Genomic DNA, 16,152 nt, shown 5'->3' with positions numbered 1-16,152 from the left:
CCATCCCCAGAGCCTGTCAGCAGAGCTGTGAGAGGATCCCTGCCATCTCCGTACATTTTTCACATCCAGAGCCGGTCAGTCCCGGGGGGCAGCCGCACTGGCCGGTGACGTGGTGGCAGGGCACTCCCAGGGGACAGGTGCAGCGGCTGGCACAGTTCTTCCCAAAGGAACCTGGCAGGCAGGCTGTGGGAAAACAAACATTGAGATGTGAGCCTCCTGACTGGGTCTTAAGTTGTAGTTAATGCCTGAAAGGCATCAGAGCCCCAGGGGCAGCTCCCGCCCTGGTGCTCACCCACAGTGCCGAGCCAGCCTGGCAGCACCTTGTGTCACAGCTTCAAAATGTTTTGCCACAGTTTGTAATTCTTATTAAAAATTAATCTTCCCTCCCACCCAGACTCTGTAGGAGCCTCAGTTTCCCTGGGTTCCCCCTGCCCAGAGATGTTCCTCACCCTTCTCACAGCGCCGGCCCCTCCAGCCACGGGGGCAGTCACAAGCGCCGGTGACGTGGTGGCACGAGACACCATCCCCACAGTCACAGAGCTCCTCACAGCGTGCCCCAAACCGCCCCTCTGGACAAGCTTCAGGGATGAAAATGGGAGAGAGGACAAGTTACACCCAAAAAAAGTGCCGTGGGAGTTTTTTGCCAGCAGTTTGTGTAGGCACACACCTCATTGTGTGCTCACACAGGCAGCTTGAAATACAGCCTTGGTTTTTTAAAAATAATATAATTTCTTCATTTTGGGTGGGTTTTTTCATTAATTTATATTGAAAGAAATTCTAGAACTGCTTATCACTGCCTGGTGCTGAGGGACCTTGCTGCTGTAGGTGTGGGGATGCTGGGAGGGGACACTGCCTTGGGATGCAGCAGGATCCAGTGAGGTGAGTTGTGTGGCCAAGACTCAGCTGCCAGGCAAGCTGTTTCCAGCCTCCTGAAGGGACAAACATTCCCAGCAAGAAACCTGAGAGTGGTTGGTGGCAGATCCCTTGTGCCAGACTTCAGCTGGCAAGTGCTGGCACCGAACTTTACACCCAGATATAAGGACGTGCCAAGAGATATCGTGACTCCTGAAAGGGAAGAAGCCTGTGGGCATCTTCTTGGTGTGCTGATATGTGATGAAGTCCCTGTTGCTGCTCTGAAGGCCAAGAGCCTTTTCAACACTTCCTCATTGGAAGGGGATTGCCAGGGGGGGTGTGTCACCTCCAGGGATACAGCAGGCACAGGAACCACCGAGGGACTGATGTAATGATCTACTGGAGCTTGGGACCAAAGCCAGGCCCTGAGGGTCAGTGTGAAACAGGGACACACGGAAGGAAGAATGGAAAGGAAATGATCTTCTGCTGCCCTTACAATAAATGGGAGAGAGGAAGACCCTCACTTGGCATTTAGGTTTCACCACGGAGGATTGCTGTCCTGCCTTCAGCCCCACTTGGAACTGATGCCTGGGGGTCTGGGCGCTTGGGAACCCCATCCCTCTCCCACCAGCTGCTGTGCAGCCTCTGTGTGTGCACCACCACTTTCAGGACAGCCTCCAGAGGAAAGGAATTAGATGGGGTTGGAACTGGAGGATCTTTAAGGTCCCTTCCAACCCCTGTGATTCCATGGAAGGCGAAAGCACAGTAGTGAGCAAAACCAGGGCACCTGACAGCTCTCTGTAGTGCTGAAATCTGAATTTTATGCCTTTGCTTAAGCCCTCCCTGACCCCCAGACCCTCCCTGTGCAGCACTGGGTGCTGACACAGCCGTCGATGCCCACGGCCAGGCCCCCGTGCCCCACTTACGGCTCTCGCACTTGTCCCCCGTCCAGCCGGGCTGGCAGAGGCACTGCCCCGTCCGCCGGTCACACAGCCCCCCGTGGTGGCACTCACAGCGCTGCTGGCAGTCGGCCCCGTGCTGGCCCTGGGCACAGGCTGGCACACGGGCACAGGGTGAGACACCATCCTGTACCCACCATCCCAGCACCCACCCTCCCACTCACACGCACCACCAGCCCCTTGCAACCCACCCCCGGCTCTTGGAGCAAAACCAGTCCAGACCAGGACACGTTTGCCCCAGGGCTGGTTTCCTGGCTGCTCCTCACCCAGCTCGCAGGCCAGCCCCGTCCAGCCCGCGGGGCAAGCACAGACCCCCGTGGCCGGGTCACACGTGCCACCGTTCTGGCAGAGGCAGCGCTGGAGGCAGTTCTTCCCAAAGGAACCCACCGGGCAGGCTGAGGGAAAAGGAGGACAAACGTGCCAGTCAGGGCACAGCTCGAGGCAGGCACGACACTGCAGCAGCTGCCAGAGCCATGGGTGGATGGCCTGGTACAAACCAACACCGTTATTGCTGCAGTGAGAGGAGCCCACGACCCCCTGAGGCTGCTCAGCTGCCCACAGGATGACATTTGGCAAGAGGCAGTGGCATTCCACCCCAGGAATGGCTGGAATTGGGAAGCATTACCTTGCTGGCACGTGGGTCCCGTCCAGCCGGCAGCGCAGAGGCAGCGGCCGCTGACGTGGTTGCAGGTGGCATTGTTGAAGCAGTGGCAGGTCTGGCTGCAGTCCTGGCCGTACCTGTTCTCCTGGCACACTGAGGGGGAGCAGAGCAGGCAGGACTGTGAGGCAGCAGGTGGGAATTACAGCAGCCAAGCCCCCCCAACCATCCCAGGGGCTGGGAGAGGACCCAGCGCTGGTGCTCGGCTGCTGTATGAGAAATAAGGTGTCCTACAGGTGATGACATCCTGACACTGTTATCATCAGTGTTACATCCTTTTAATCTATTTAGAAGCAGTTTTGCTGAATGCCCAAGCCCTCATTGCATCCAACCACAGTGTGCTCAGCCAGAGCCTCCCAGTCTGAATCCAAATACTTCTCTGCCATGCAGAATTAAACTCCACCCAGAGACAATCACAGATGGTGAATGGTCACCCAAACCTCTGGTTCCTATGACCTGGCAGCAAAGAGACAGCACTGGCTCCAGAGTGCCCATGGAGGGCAGCTCTGCCTCTCTCCATCCCACCCCAGCACAGAGGGGGGGTGCCCAGCCACAGACACCCACCCTGGCCACAGCGGGGGCCGGTCCAGCCGGGGGGACACTGGCACTGGCCTGTCACAGGGTCACAGTGGGCACCATTCAGGCAGTCACAGCTCTGCCGACACTCCAGTCCATAAAATCCATCGGGACAGGCTGTGGAAAACAAAGGAGAAATCCTCACAAAATGACTATACAGAGCTGGAAACCTCCCAGCAGAAAAGGTGCTTCTTGGTGGCCTTTTTGGCTGATAAAAGGCTGCACTGGTGTGTTGGCCACTGTGAAGGGCTCCCTCCTGGCAAGGCAGCAGATATTAGATCCATATCCACTCTGGACATTCCAGGTACAGGACAGAGCTGCGGTGGATCAGGAGACAAAAGCCATGAAGTTCCTGACCACCAAGATCCCACCACAGGCTGGTGGTGGGATCCCTGCACCAGGGACCCTTCCAAGAGGCTGTTCCAAGATCCTGTGTGCAACATGTGCACACCAGGACCAGGGCAGCTGTGCATCCACTGCATTCCCTTCTTTTACATTTTGTCTATTTTTTTTCTCTAGCCCTTTTCCCTCCAGAATTAAAAGCAGAGACAGCAGCTTGCGGACATGTGGTTCACCCCATGACCATCCTGAGGGATTCCCTTTGCTGTAACAGGCAGTAAAGTCAGACAGGGAGCACAAACCCTGTGGGATGGAGGTGTGGGTTGTGGTCCCCAGCTGCAGGTACTCACCGTGCTCACAGAATGTTCCTCTCCAGCCTGGGCTGCAAGTGCAGGCCCCGCTGACATGGTCACAGGCTGCCCCGTTCTCACACTGACACTGGTGCCGACAGCTCAGCCCAAACCATCCCTCTGGGCACTCTGGAAAGCAGAAGGAAATGAGACTGAGGAGCCTGTCCTTTCCAGAGTCCCAGGGAAGATATGCTATGCCAGGGGATCAGGTTCTGAACGGAGTAAGAGTATCTGGCAGCCGCTCTTTTATAACAACCAGTGGGTTCTACCCTGCCCCTTACAGATATGTACCCACATCACCCCACTACCCTCAGGACGGAGCCAGTCTGGCATCAGGACTGGGAGGGCATCAGAGCCCGGGCATGGGGACTGGAGCGGACCGATGCCTGTCCCTGGAGCACACACGTGCAGCAGCTGGCTGGGTGTAAGGGCACAGGGGCAGCACTCACTGTGCTCGCAGTGGCTGCCCGTGTACCCGGCGTCACAGAGGCACTGCCCGGTCTCGGCGCTGCAGCTCCCGTCGCTGTTGCTGCAGTTGCAGGCGTGGGCACAGTCGGGGCCCCAGCGCCCCACGTCGCAGGCTGGAACACAGGAGGGACCCCATCACTTGTGTGCCCCACCTGCTCGGCCTCCACGAGAGCACAGAGTGGGCACAGCGCTGCCTTCCCATCCCTCACAACATTCCCTTGGGCACAAACACAGCTGCAGGTCCCTGGGCACAGAGCCCAGGGGGACAGTGACAGCGGGTGCCACGCTGGCTCACATTTGATGTGAATTCACTCTGCAAACTGGCCTCCTGCACAAAGGGCAGAGGCACCAGCTGGACAGAGCAGAGAAAAGGAAAGGATTTCAGAGAGATTTCCCTGGCAGAGGCAGAGCACGAGGATGAGAATGGAGGAATGACAACACAGACTGGCACAGCAGGTCAGTGTGGTCCAGGAGTGATGCTGTACCTCTCTGGCAGTTGTGCCCCATCCAGCCAGGCGGGCAGCTGCACATCCCTGTCACTGGATGACAATGTCCCTCGTTCCCACAGCTGCAGCTCAGCTGGCACTCGGAGCCGAACCAGCCTGGAGGACACACTGCCAAGGGAAACAGGGACTGAGTGCAGATGGTTGCTGGAACCCCATCCTGACAGACCTGAGGGCACTGACACTGGCACTCTGAGTGTGGGTGCTCAGCTCTGGGCTGGACAGGACGGGGGACTCATCTGCCTCCCTTTCTGCTGACATAGAAAGAACCCCTGTGGAGATGGGACTAGAGGGACTTTAAGGGAAGCCCCCGGCCCGTGCCCCAAGGAATGAGGTGACAGAGCCATGCCCAGTGCTCACCCTGCTCTGCTGAGCGTGGCAGTGCCTGGTCCATTGCTGGGTGCTCTGCTCGCTGGAGCAGGTGCTCCAGGTCCACCAAAATACCCCTCATTCCAGCTGGAGATGGACATCCCTGCTGAGGGACCTGCTGCAGCCCACACTCACCGTCCTGGCAGCGCTGGCCGGTGTAGCCGGGCGGGCACACACAGGCTCCCGTGGCGGGGTCACAGCGGGCGTCGTTGGCGCAGTCGGGGCAGATCTCCTGGCAGCCCGGCCCCCAGTGACCCTCAGGGCAGGCTGGAGCATGGGCAGAAAGAGGGGAGCATTAGGATCAGAGCCCAGCAGGCAGAGGCAAAAGCCTGTTTTCTGGGTTTCCTTTCTCCTTCATGCAAGACGTGGACTTCTGTTCAGCAACACGTGGCTACCAGCGAGCACAGTGTGGCTCTGCTTGTTCCACAAACAGTGTGCGAGCCCTTGGTAAGTGCTATTCTGAGCTCACTCCAGGACTTCCATGCCAATTTTGGATTTGCATCCACTCGTGGGGAGCTCCAAGGGCTTCTCTCTGGGAAATGGTGTTGCTGGCACAGGGTCCCTGCAGCTGCCGTCACACCACGGACAGCACGTCAGTGCTCCCAGACCTGCTGTGAGCTGCACAGGAGGAGCAAAACGCTAAGAACTGCTAAAGCCAGGGCAAGAATCCTTCTCCAACTGCTCCTAAGCTGCTCCAGGGCCTTGGAAAAAAAGGCAGCTCGAAATGTATGGTAAGCACCGTGCATGTGTGGTTTTACTGCTCAGCCAAACCCTTCAGAGCAGGACATCTATATGTGACTAATGCCTTCCAGCTGCTGTAATAAAGTACAATCATGAAAAAGCTCTTAATTTCAGATTCTCTAGTTTTCCAGTAGCTAAGGAGTAATCTGGTGAAGGCAATTAAAAACACACATTGGTAAAGGAAGATTCCTCTCCTATGTTAAGAACTGAAAATATCTTCATCCTTTTCGTTGTGCTTCCCTCAGCTTTGACAGCAGAGTGGAGCTGGCCCAGGCTGTTGTTTGGAACTTATCATCAAAAGCTGCACTTTCTCTAATTTTCCATAAAGATTATTCTAATTGCACTGCATATTTTTGAAACTAACTTTAGCAAAGGCAAAATATCAGCTCTACACCCGAATCCCTCCCTCAGCACATCTGCTCTGCTCACCTTGGCCGCAGTCGTGTCCCATCCAGCCGGGTGGGCAGTGGCACTGCCCCGTGCTCGGGTCACAGGAAGCTCCCCCACAGGCACAGGGCCACCTGCAGCCCGCCCCAAACGTCCCCTGGGGGCACTCTGCAGGGAGAACAGCAGGGTGAGAACTGCCCCCCGTCCCGAGATGCCCCAGAGGTTTTTACCAACCCGGCCCCACAGCTCGAAGGAGTCTGGGGGAACAGCCCGGCTGTGAGAGGCTCCCACGCTGCCAGGGAGGACTGTGCCCGTGATTTAGTGGGCATGGTGGTGCTCTGTCAAAGGCTGGACTTGACAATCTTGGAGGTCTCCAATCTGTGGACAGGACTCTGCAAAATAATGACTTCCCAAGCCACCCCATTCTCTCTGGGCTGGGGTTCAGAACATGGAGAGGGGAGCCCCAAACTGAACCACCCCTGCCTTTTCTAAGATCCTGTGAGGGCTTTTACCTCCCCACCTGAATGTCTACAGGATCTGGGCACCAGGATTTTAAGAAGCAGCCAGGTTTGCAGCAGGACACTGATGTAAAGGAAAGAAGAAGGAGTATCCTCATCCATATGAGGAACAGGCACTTTTCCTTCCCTCTTGTGTCCCGTGACACAACTTAGCAGCCAGGTAGTGATGTGGAGACTGAGGGCCTCAGACCCAAAGATCCTTCAATCCTCTCTGAGGCTCCCCCAAGAGCTCCACTCTCACCAAAGCCAATGTTCTGTAAAGGCTTCAGCAGAGGCAAACACACCGGCACAAACCAGGGAGGAAACGCACACCAGCGCCTCGACTTCCAGTGACACAGTGGAGGTTTTGTTATTCCTCCTCTTTGCTAATTGATGGCAGATGTTTGTCTTCACCCTTTAATAATTTCCAGATCCCAACAACAGCCAACAGCCTACTATTTCTATACAAATATTTGTGTTATTTCCTGTGACTCCCCCCTACAGGCTTTAGCTCCTTTCTTACTCTTTTTAAAAATATCCCAAGCGGGAGCGCCCGGCCCGCCAAGGTGCCGGGGGCTCCGGGGGCTCCAGGGGCCACAGTGTCCCACCACAGGGGGCTCAGGGCTGCCAGACCCTGCCAGGGGCACAGCCCTGCAGGAGCTGCTCCCTTCTCTCCTCCTATGGAGCTCTGGTAGCACTTGCATTGGAATTTTTGTGACTGTCTGCAGCTCTCATTCTGACCAACAGCCCATGTTCTGTCAGAGATGGGGCTCTGCACCATCACCCTGAGCTGGCAGATCAATGAGGCTCACAGTTGTAATTTCTGGGCTGGGGTGATGGAGTGCTTGGCTAAACAGCAGTTAGTGCAGAAACTCCCAGGATGCTTGAATCCAAATCCAGATTCTGGCCACCACCAGACTCTCAATGCAGTGTCTTCTACTGCAGTCTGTCTTCAAGTATGGACTTCAAGAGTCCAACTTTTTGCATTTTCTGTGGGACCCAAGCAGCTGAAGTGGATTCAGGAGGATCCAGCCCCACAAGAGCAGGAGGAGGTTGATTTTTCAATCTCTGGTCGTCTCTGTGGTTGGCAGAAGTCATTCTTTTCCAAGCTCTGTGTTCATGTTTTGTAATCACCTCGAGCCAATGACTCACTGCCTTTAGGTTCACTCAAAGCACCTTTGTCTGAACAAAGTCAAGCACTCTAAAATCCCAAGCACCCCCAGGATCTTGAAATCTGCACTTTCAGAGCCTGAGTGTTGGACACTGTCAGACACACACAGAGCTGGGCAGTTCAGTCACCATCCTGTCAAATGGTCCTGCATGTGAAGAGCACAAAACTGCTCTGGCAGGTTCATGCAGAGGCAGAAGTTTAAATCCTAATGTAAATTAAATGTAAAATCCTCTTTTGCACTTGCAGATCAGAGTTTCAATATAGAACAGAGCAGAAAATGTGATAGTGTTGTGCTGGGCACAGATTGTCTGGAAGGGAAAAGACATCAAGAGCAGGGAAAGATAATCAGATCCCTATCACCTTCATCTACCAACACAGAGATGTCCAAGTGGCAGGATGAAGTGAGACCCTGTTCTCCTTTTCTGAATCAGGGTCATTTTGCATGAGGAATCCTTCCCCCCTGCTTTAAGGAGACAGCAGCATTTCCCAGACACCTGCAGATGGCAGCTCCCATGGCCCCTAAAGCCTCAACTTGCCACTCACCAGATCATCTGCTGTGGGCTGGGGCTCTCAGGGAATTCTGGAAGTGCTTTTGAGTTGTTTTGTGAAGAAAAACGTGAGCGAGAACAGTGAGTTTGCAGCATGTGCAGAGCTGCCCTGCATGGCCCTGCCTTACCTTGGTCACAGTTCTCCCCGTGGTACCCTGGGGGACACTCCTTCTGGCACTCTCCAGTGACAGGGTCACAGGACACTCCTGGGGAGCAGTCACACTTCTTCTTGCAGCCATCCCCATAGTAGCCAGGGTCACAGCCTGTGAGCAGCCACAGTTCAAGAGAAAGGTCTGGAATTACTCCTTGCCCCTGACAGAGCTGCAGCCCCAGGTGCTGAGCACCCTCCCAACCTCCACCACCAGCAGTTACAGGTGTCCCCACCCCACACAGGTCCTGGTGACAGCTGAATGTGACCAAGGGTGAGCAAGGTGAGCTCCCAAGGGAACGAGAGGTGAGACAGTCCAGGAGGGCGGAAAGCAAGCGGAGTTTTTCCCCCGGAAAATAAATGCAGGGGAAAGAGGCTGCGGGAGGAGAAAGGGGGATGCTCCAGGAACACCCCAGGGCACTCACTGGTCTCGCAGCGTTCGCCTCGGTAGCCAGGCTTGCAGTGGCAGGAGCCGTCCCTCCTGTCGCAGTCCCGCGTGTGGGGCTGCACACACCGACACTCCTCCGAGCAGCCCGCGCCGAACGCCCACTTGGGGCAGGCTGGAGGGAGGGAAAAGCCGGTCAGAGACCCAGGGCAAGGCACAGAAACCGCCTCCCAGTGCCGGCCCTTCCCAGGGACGGCGCCCGGGAAGGCTGGGATCCGAGGACAGCGAGGATGAGGCCAGGCATACCCAAGTGGCAGTACCGGCCGTACAAGCCAGGATCGCACAGGCAGGCTCCGTAAATCCGATGGCAGCGCCCCCGGTTGGCACAGTTGCACTTTTTCCTGCATTGTTTCCCAAAAAATCCTTTAGGGCACCCTAGTAATAGAAAGAGATTTCCTGGGAAGATGAGCCAGTTTCAGATGGACATTTGGCTTCCAGCAGAAAAACACACCAGAGCCAGAGCTGTGTGAGGCCAGGGATGCACCAGGGCAAGGGATGCAGGCAGGGTGAGAGCGACCAGATTCCCTGTATCTGCTCAAAATCAGCTGGCCCTGCGCAGTGTCACAGGGGATGCCACTTGCTGCCACTCTCTGCAGTGCCTCCAGGGCACCCAGCAGCTCTGCACTCACTGGGACCAGTAACTGTGCTGCTGGGCCAGAAATAACCCACCCACAGGGCTCAGAGGGGTCAAGGCTTTTCTGTGTGAGAAAGTAACCCATGAGGCTGCTCCTATTGATAAGCCACAGTGATATTTGCACTATTAAGGGAATAAAATTATTATTTTTTCTCTGTTATGCAAAAGATCTGGATATTGGAAGCACATGGCAGACAGGTTGTGTCAGCAGAAGACCCTGGCCAGCAGCTGCCCGGCAACATGTGCCTTCTCCCTACAAACAGAGGAGCAGAGGAAATGCCACCCTGGGACAACAGAGCAATTCTGCATCGTTTATTTTAATTTTACTTTCCTGTTTTCTCTCTGTCCCCCTCAATCACCCCCTTCCTTCAGAAAGGAAAGGTCGGGGTACCTCGTGTTCATTTACATTCTGCTTCCCTCTCCTTCAGTAATAGTTCCCATATGCTCCCAACATGTGACTGAAGTCCTTTTGTCTCCATCTCTGACTGTCTCCCTCTTTCTGGGTTTTTAGATTATGTCCCCCAGATTTTAACCCTTTGGGAGCAAGAAACAAACCCCACCAGCAGTGACACCTCCTTTGGGTACTGTGGGTAACTACTGTCGTCACAGCTTTTCAAGGCTTCGGGTTTTCTACAGGGGAAAATACCTCCATGGTTTCCATGGAAATTTACCATGGAAATTGTGGTTTTGACATTCTTTCGTATGTCTGCCCCTGAATGTCCCATGAAATACAGATGTTGGCCCCCAGTCACCACTGAGTAGCGAACAGGGACTGCAAAGGTCTTCCAGTGTAAAGACAAGCACACTCCCCAGAGCACTGCTCTGAGGGTGAAGAGTCTCCTTTACCACCTTTTCCTTACTAAAATGACATTTTTCCACACAAAACTCAGTGACCCACAGAGTCACATGGAGCAGGGATGTGTTGGAGCAGCTCACCCTGGGACAGTTCAACGAGAGTATTGAAAGATGTTGTCAGTGAACAGCTACAAGGGGACCAGTGTAGGGCATCCTGTGGGAAACGCTTTCAGGCTTCAGAGAAGCACAACTGGGACATCTGAGAGTGGCATCAGAAATGGCCAGAACAGCCATTTACCAAGTGATGGCAAACCCTCTGCTAACACACTGAGAGAACCAGAAAAGAACCACCTCCACCAGCTGGGGAGCAGCACTCACAACCAGCACCCCAGGAACTTTTCCTTACGGAAAACCATTTCAGGGAGAAAAGAAAACTGCCAGGGAGGGCCCCGGGTTTGGTGTGTGACTTCGGGGCCCCACAGAGGTGCCGTCCTGCCTTTTGGCAGCGAGGTGAGACCCTCCCCGAGCGCTGTGCTTACCGTCCTGGCAGAGCTCCCCGGCCACGCCGGGCGGGCAGCGGCAGGCGCCGGTGGTGGGGTCGCAGGAGCCGCCGTTCTGGCAGCGGCAGCTCTGGCTGCAGTTGCTGCCGAAGGTGCCGGCAGGGCAAGCTGGGCAGGGAGAGGCAGACGGGGCTCAGCCGGCGGCCGCAGCCCCCAGGGCTGCCCCAGCCCCCCAGGGCTGCCCCCACAGCACACCCGGGGCAGGGGAGAGCGGCTCCCTCGCTGCTCCATCGGCACCACTCACTCTGGTTGCAGAGGGTGCCCGTCCAGCCGGCTGGGCACTCACAGCCGGTGCCCTCGGCATTGCAGGCGGCTCCGTTGGCACAGTCCTCACAGGTCAGGCTGCAGTCGGGGCCGAACGTGCGCTCCAGGCAAACTGCAACGAGAGGCACCATGAGTGAGAACCCCCCCGAGGCGGCCTCAGCATCCCTGGGAGTCCAGGCAGGGAAACCCCCATGTTCTGGCTGCAGCAAAGCCAAACACAGGAAAGGCACTTGACGGGTCTGGGGCTGTGTTCACCCAACACAAATAAACCCAGCCCCACTATTTCTGAAGAGTTCCAAGCATGGCATTGGCCCCTGCTGCCCAAAAATGCCCACCGAATTTCTCTGAAAGTGTGTGCTCCCCTCTTGCTTCCATCTCTTCCTCCTCCTCCTCGTAGTCGTCGTTGAAGAGCTGGGTGAATTCATCTCGCAGGATGGCGACGTGAGGGATCGGGCGGATAACGGGGCGCCGACCATCCAGAGCTTCCACAGTGTCCTCCAGGGCTGGAAAAGGGGAGGTGCAGGGCTAAGGAGCTCCAGGCCACACGGTCCTGGCTTGGCCAGGTGGCAGAGGGGAGGTGCCCGTGGCCCCACAGACAAGGCACTTACAGATGCAGCTCCTTCGGTCCTCGTCCAGCTTGTGTCCAATCTCACAGCCACACTGGAACGACCCCAGCTGGTTCTGGCACGTGTGCTCACACCCACCATTGTTTGAAGAGCACTCATCCACATCTACAAAACATGGGAGACTCTGGTGTAACGGGAGCAGTCCCCCTGTGCAGGACAGGGGCCCAGACATGCATCTGGCCATGCAGCAGTGAGCAGGCTGATGGCATCCTCTCTGCTAAGTATGTGAAGCCATCGACTCTAAAAATGGAGTGAAACCACTCCAGGCATTAGGGATATCTGGGTTTCAACATAAAACGTGCTCCATTTCAGTTGCCATCCATCACTAATTGTGTAGAAACAGGTGGGTGAGTTTGGCTCTTCCCCTGTGAAATGTCCTTGAGAGCCCTGGTAGTGAGAACAACTTATTAGGGGGATTTTTCCCTATATTCTTTCTCCTAAGAAAGTGACTCATCAGAGAGCTGCCAGGAAAACTAGTATGGGCTGGGAGAAGCTGGAAGAAATGCCTGGCTGCTCACAACCAGGTAGGACAATTTCTTGTTCTTTTAATTAAAAGCTGCATTAGTCAGTGTCTCAGCAGAGAGGGTTTGCTTGGAGCCCAGTGAGAGGCTGGTACTCACCATCACACCCACAGCCATCCGTGCTCAGCCTGTACCCTGCATGGCAGGAGCACTCGTAGCCCCCAGGGTAGTTGTAACAGTCTTGGTGACAACAGTGAGAACCAGTGTCACACTCATTGATATCTAAATAAAACATAAAGGGTGTTAATACACTGTACAGTGGTGACAGGAACTGTTAAATTACTCCCTGACCAGTTCTGGTGAGCTTTTACTGAGCCAAATGCCAAGCCAGTATTCCTGAGTTCCTCTTGGATCATGAATCCTCCAGGCCTGTGGGAAGTTCACTGTGGTTCCCAGTTCAAGACTGTTTTTACAGGATTTTTGTGCTTACACACAAGGTGATCCCAGCTGTAACACTGACTCCTGCTTAGAGCAGTTTCAGCGGGGAAAAACTAATTAGTTTGGAAGTCATAAGTGCTGTCCAAGTATATCTTCCCATCTGTTTCTATCCTCCTTAGCCTGTTTGTAATGCACACACACAGCAGCCAAGAGAGACCCTCAGAGTTACCTGAGATGTGCCTGTAACTCAGGACCTTTCCCTGCCTTACCAGTGCACGACTTCTGGTCCTCCTCCAGCCGAAAGCCAAAGTTACAGGTGCACACTGGGCCAGAGCTGGTGTGGTGGCACACATGGGAACAGCCCCCGTTGTTGGCTTCGCAGCTGTTCACGATCTCCATCTCTATCCCTGGAAAAGGCAGACTGGTTAGGGCCCCGTGTGACACAGCTGGCCTGTGCCTGCCCTCGGTGCCGCGCCCCAGCCAGCTCCTGGCACCGCATCGCTGTTGAGGAGGGGGATCTGCAGTGGGAAAGGATGGAAATAGCTCTGCACAGAGGCCACTGCTGGGCTGGGCAGTGTGGTATAAAAAGAAACCGAGGGATCTCACGCAGCCTCTCAGGGACGGAGCTGTGGAGCAGGCTCTGGACAATCTCTGGGATGAACAGGCTGCGGATGAAACTGCTCCTGCTCCTGCCAAGCTGCAGCGTGTGCTGCCAACCAAAAGTTGGCTCAGCCTCAGAGCAGAGCTGTTCTGGTGCCAGGGAGAAATGGGAGCAGCAGAACACAGCTAACTGGGGAAACATCCAGATGCCTACAGCGAGAATCGTTAGTTCCTGACATGTCAAAAATGGTCGGCACGAACATCAATCGCAGCCATAGATCATCCCAGCTTGGCAAGGGTTCCATAAACTTGTCTAGTTAATTAAGCTTTCTTAAACTAAAAGGAACTTGTTTCACAGAGTTTGACTCAGTCCTGAACCTCAGGAAAACAATTTCTGCCCTCGAGAACATTGAGTTTTTCATGTGTTCAGACCCAAGGAGGATAAAGAAAGGCAGCTTGATGCTTCCCAATGGATCTGTGCTTGACAGAAACAAAAGATGTGCCACAGTGGAGGACTATATTCCAGGGTTCACAACATGATTATCATCCCTTTCTTTCCCTTTCTTATTAATGCAGCACAAGCAAGGTTTTGCACAAAAGAAACATGCTAGAAAGGGCAGGGAGAAACACTTCTCATGTGGGAAGGCTGCTTTGTTCTGTAGTTGGCCCCAGAGCAGTGTCAATGATCATGGTGTGAGACCAACCATGTTCCTAGGAAGGGAGTTGTGTACATCTTTAGGCTCTTAAATACCATCTCATCAGCCTGATTCCTCACAGTGCTCTGTGTGATGCCTTTCAAGACCCATTTATGGTCTGCAAAGCCTTATCCTTGCACCCTTGGTAAGGTCCAGCTGCACAAGTGGAGCATCACAGCTCCCAGTAACACCAGCTGCCAGCACTAGGACTGCCCCTGTGGTGTACATCTATAAGGGGTTGCTGGTGCTGATAGCTCTGGTTCAGCCTGTCCTGAACGTGCATCAGCTGAACAAAGCTGCACAGACAGCCTGGCTCACTCTTGCATCACAGTGTTTATTTCTTTCCTTGATGGGAACAGATGTGATCCCTTCACTGGCCCAATTCCTCCTCCAGTGACACATCTGCAGCTGACTGAACTTGTCCAACGAAGTCCCCAAGAGCAGAACTTGGCCTGTTTGGAGCCAAATGGCCCCAAATTAATTGCCTAAACCGGCTAAAGTAGCTTCGTGGCGACTTTTAAGATCAGACCAAGTTTTTTATCTTGGTGGGGGAGTAAACAGCCCCAAAGCTGCTTGTGAAACTCTTCAGCAAAGATTGCTCTGACTTGGCCCTGACAGTTCAGCGAGGACAGTGACAAACACGTGCAGAGGCCGCCCCGTGTCCCGCAGTACTCACGGTAGCACTGTTTGCCATCTGCCCCCAGCTCGTAGCCCGGGTTACAGGTGCACTTGAAGGAGCCCCGTGTGTTCAGGCACTGGTGTGAACACATGGCCAGTCCGGTCAGGCACTCGTTCACATCTGTGAGAGGTGAGCAAACAATGAGCTAGGCAGGCTGAGCCATAAACATTTTTCCAAAGGGACCTACTGTTACTAACTTTTGAGGTTTTTTCACTGGTTTCTCGCACCCTGAATCCTTCACTGGGGTCCAGACTGACAAAGACACAGTTAAGAATTCAGAATTGCTGTAGAGTTCCCCAGGAAATTGGATCATATGAAACTGGGGGGCTGCTGCAGAGAGCTCCAGCCGGGCTCCTGGACAGACCCCAACTGAGCGATCCCTGCCGTGTGCATCCCTCCGCTGTGTTCACACTGAACACCCCCCAGCCCCTGCGACACAGGAGCTTCCCTCCTGGGCAGGAGGGCAGGAGGGCAGGAGGGCAGGAGGGCAGGGCACTCACCCTCGCAGGCCTTGCCGTCGGGCCCCAGGCGGTAGCCGGGGTGGCACTCGCAGCGGGCGCGGCCGCGGTGGCCGTGGCAGCGGTGCTGGCAGCCCCCGTTCCCGTCAGCACAGGGGTTCCTCACTGCAGGGCAGAGCAGAGCAGACAGGCAGCATCAGTCCAACACACCCTGGCTCTCATGGCTCTGTGGGAGAACAGAGCCCCAAGCAGCTGTGCCCAGCAGAGGAGCTGCTGTCTGTGAGAGCCTGTTCTGTACCGGGCAGAGAATCCCCACTCCTGCCCCTTAACTGCTCCATGGGCAGGAGGATTTACACAGTGAGAGATCCTGTAAAACCCTCCCAGCAGAAGCTTGGCACGGGCACGTCCCTCTGCAGACATTACGCAGCAAGTGCTGGCAATTTGCTCCGAGTGCTCCTACCCAGAGCTTTGCCAACCTCTGACCTGCTCCAGGACCAGGACAGATGCTCCAAACCCCTCCAACTGCTGCATTTGTAATATCCCAGTCGTTCCTTTTCCCTTAGCAACTTCACAGCTAAAGACTCTCCCCCTCCTGCCTCTTGAATGACAGCTGCTATGAATGAGGAGATCAACCTTGTGCTCTGTCCCCTTTGGCTTCTCTCCCTCCTGAGCTGGGAGCAGGTCAGCCAGAGAGCTGTCTCCAGGCTGAGGGAGAAGATCCCATCCTGCTGCCACACGCTGCTGATCCTCCACTCTCACAGCAGCCTGTGCCTTCAGACAATTTCATTTTTGTTGGCTGCGCTCCTCCAGCTCTTCCTATCCCTTGGAATAAGTTGCAGGATATGTCCATGACAACAAAACACACAGAGTTTTTACTGGAAACCCCCCCAGTCTGATCTGCTGGACATCTGAGCGTGCCGGTGTGTGCTCC

The 16,152-nt window shown here is 55.1% G+C and overlaps 1 protein-coding gene across 2 annotated transcripts in view; it reads right to left on the bottom strand.

The window, feature by feature from the left end:
- The window catches only part of MEGF6 (multiple EGF like domains 6), a 72,253-nt gene that overhangs the window by 4,650 nt on the left and 51,451 nt on the right, over positions 1–16,152 (bottom strand). For both annotated transcript variants that reach the window (XM_027658049.1, XM_027658050.1), the window contains 22 exons: positions 15,264–15,386; positions 14,761–14,883; positions 13,059–13,196; positions 12,511–12,633; positions 11,873–11,995; positions 11,600–11,767; positions 11,245–11,376; positions 10,980–11,108; positions 9,258–9,386; positions 8,992–9,126; positions 8,547–8,681; positions 6,245–6,370; positions 5,210–5,341; positions 4,688–4,816; positions 4,184–4,315; positions 3,735–3,863; positions 3,034–3,162; positions 2,437–2,565; positions 2,078–2,206; positions 1,779–1,907; positions 450–578; positions 55–183 (listed from right to left, as the gene is read on the bottom strand). In XM_027658049.1, coding sequence (XP_027513850.1) covers positions 55–183; positions 450–578; positions 1,779–1,907; positions 2,078–2,206; positions 2,437–2,565; positions 3,034–3,162; positions 3,735–3,863; positions 4,184–4,315; positions 4,688–4,816; positions 5,210–5,341; positions 6,245–6,370; positions 8,547–8,681; positions 8,992–9,126; positions 9,258–9,386; positions 10,980–11,108; positions 11,245–11,376; positions 11,600–11,767; positions 11,873–11,995; positions 12,511–12,633; positions 13,059–13,196; positions 14,761–14,883; positions 15,264–15,386 — 2,880 coding nt within the window. The remainder of the gene's footprint in view (positions 1–54; positions 184–449; positions 579–1,778; positions 1,908–2,077; positions 2,207–2,436; positions 2,566–3,033; positions 3,163–3,734; positions 3,864–4,183; positions 4,316–4,687; positions 4,817–5,209; positions 5,342–6,244; positions 6,371–8,546; positions 8,682–8,991; positions 9,127–9,257; positions 9,387–10,979; positions 11,109–11,244; positions 11,377–11,599; positions 11,768–11,872; positions 11,996–12,510; positions 12,634–13,058; positions 13,197–14,760; positions 14,884–15,263; positions 15,387–16,152) is intronic.

The sequence above is a fragment of the Corapipo altera genome, unplaced genomic scaffold (genome assembly GCF_003945725.1).
Source record: "Corapipo altera isolate COAL_440 unplaced genomic scaffold, ASM394572v1 301, whole genome shotgun sequence".
In the NCBI taxonomy this organism is placed as follows: domain Eukaryota; kingdom Metazoa; phylum Chordata; class Aves; order Passeriformes; family Pipridae; genus Corapipo; species Corapipo altera.
This window is presented reverse-complemented; position numbering and strand designations above follow the sequence as displayed.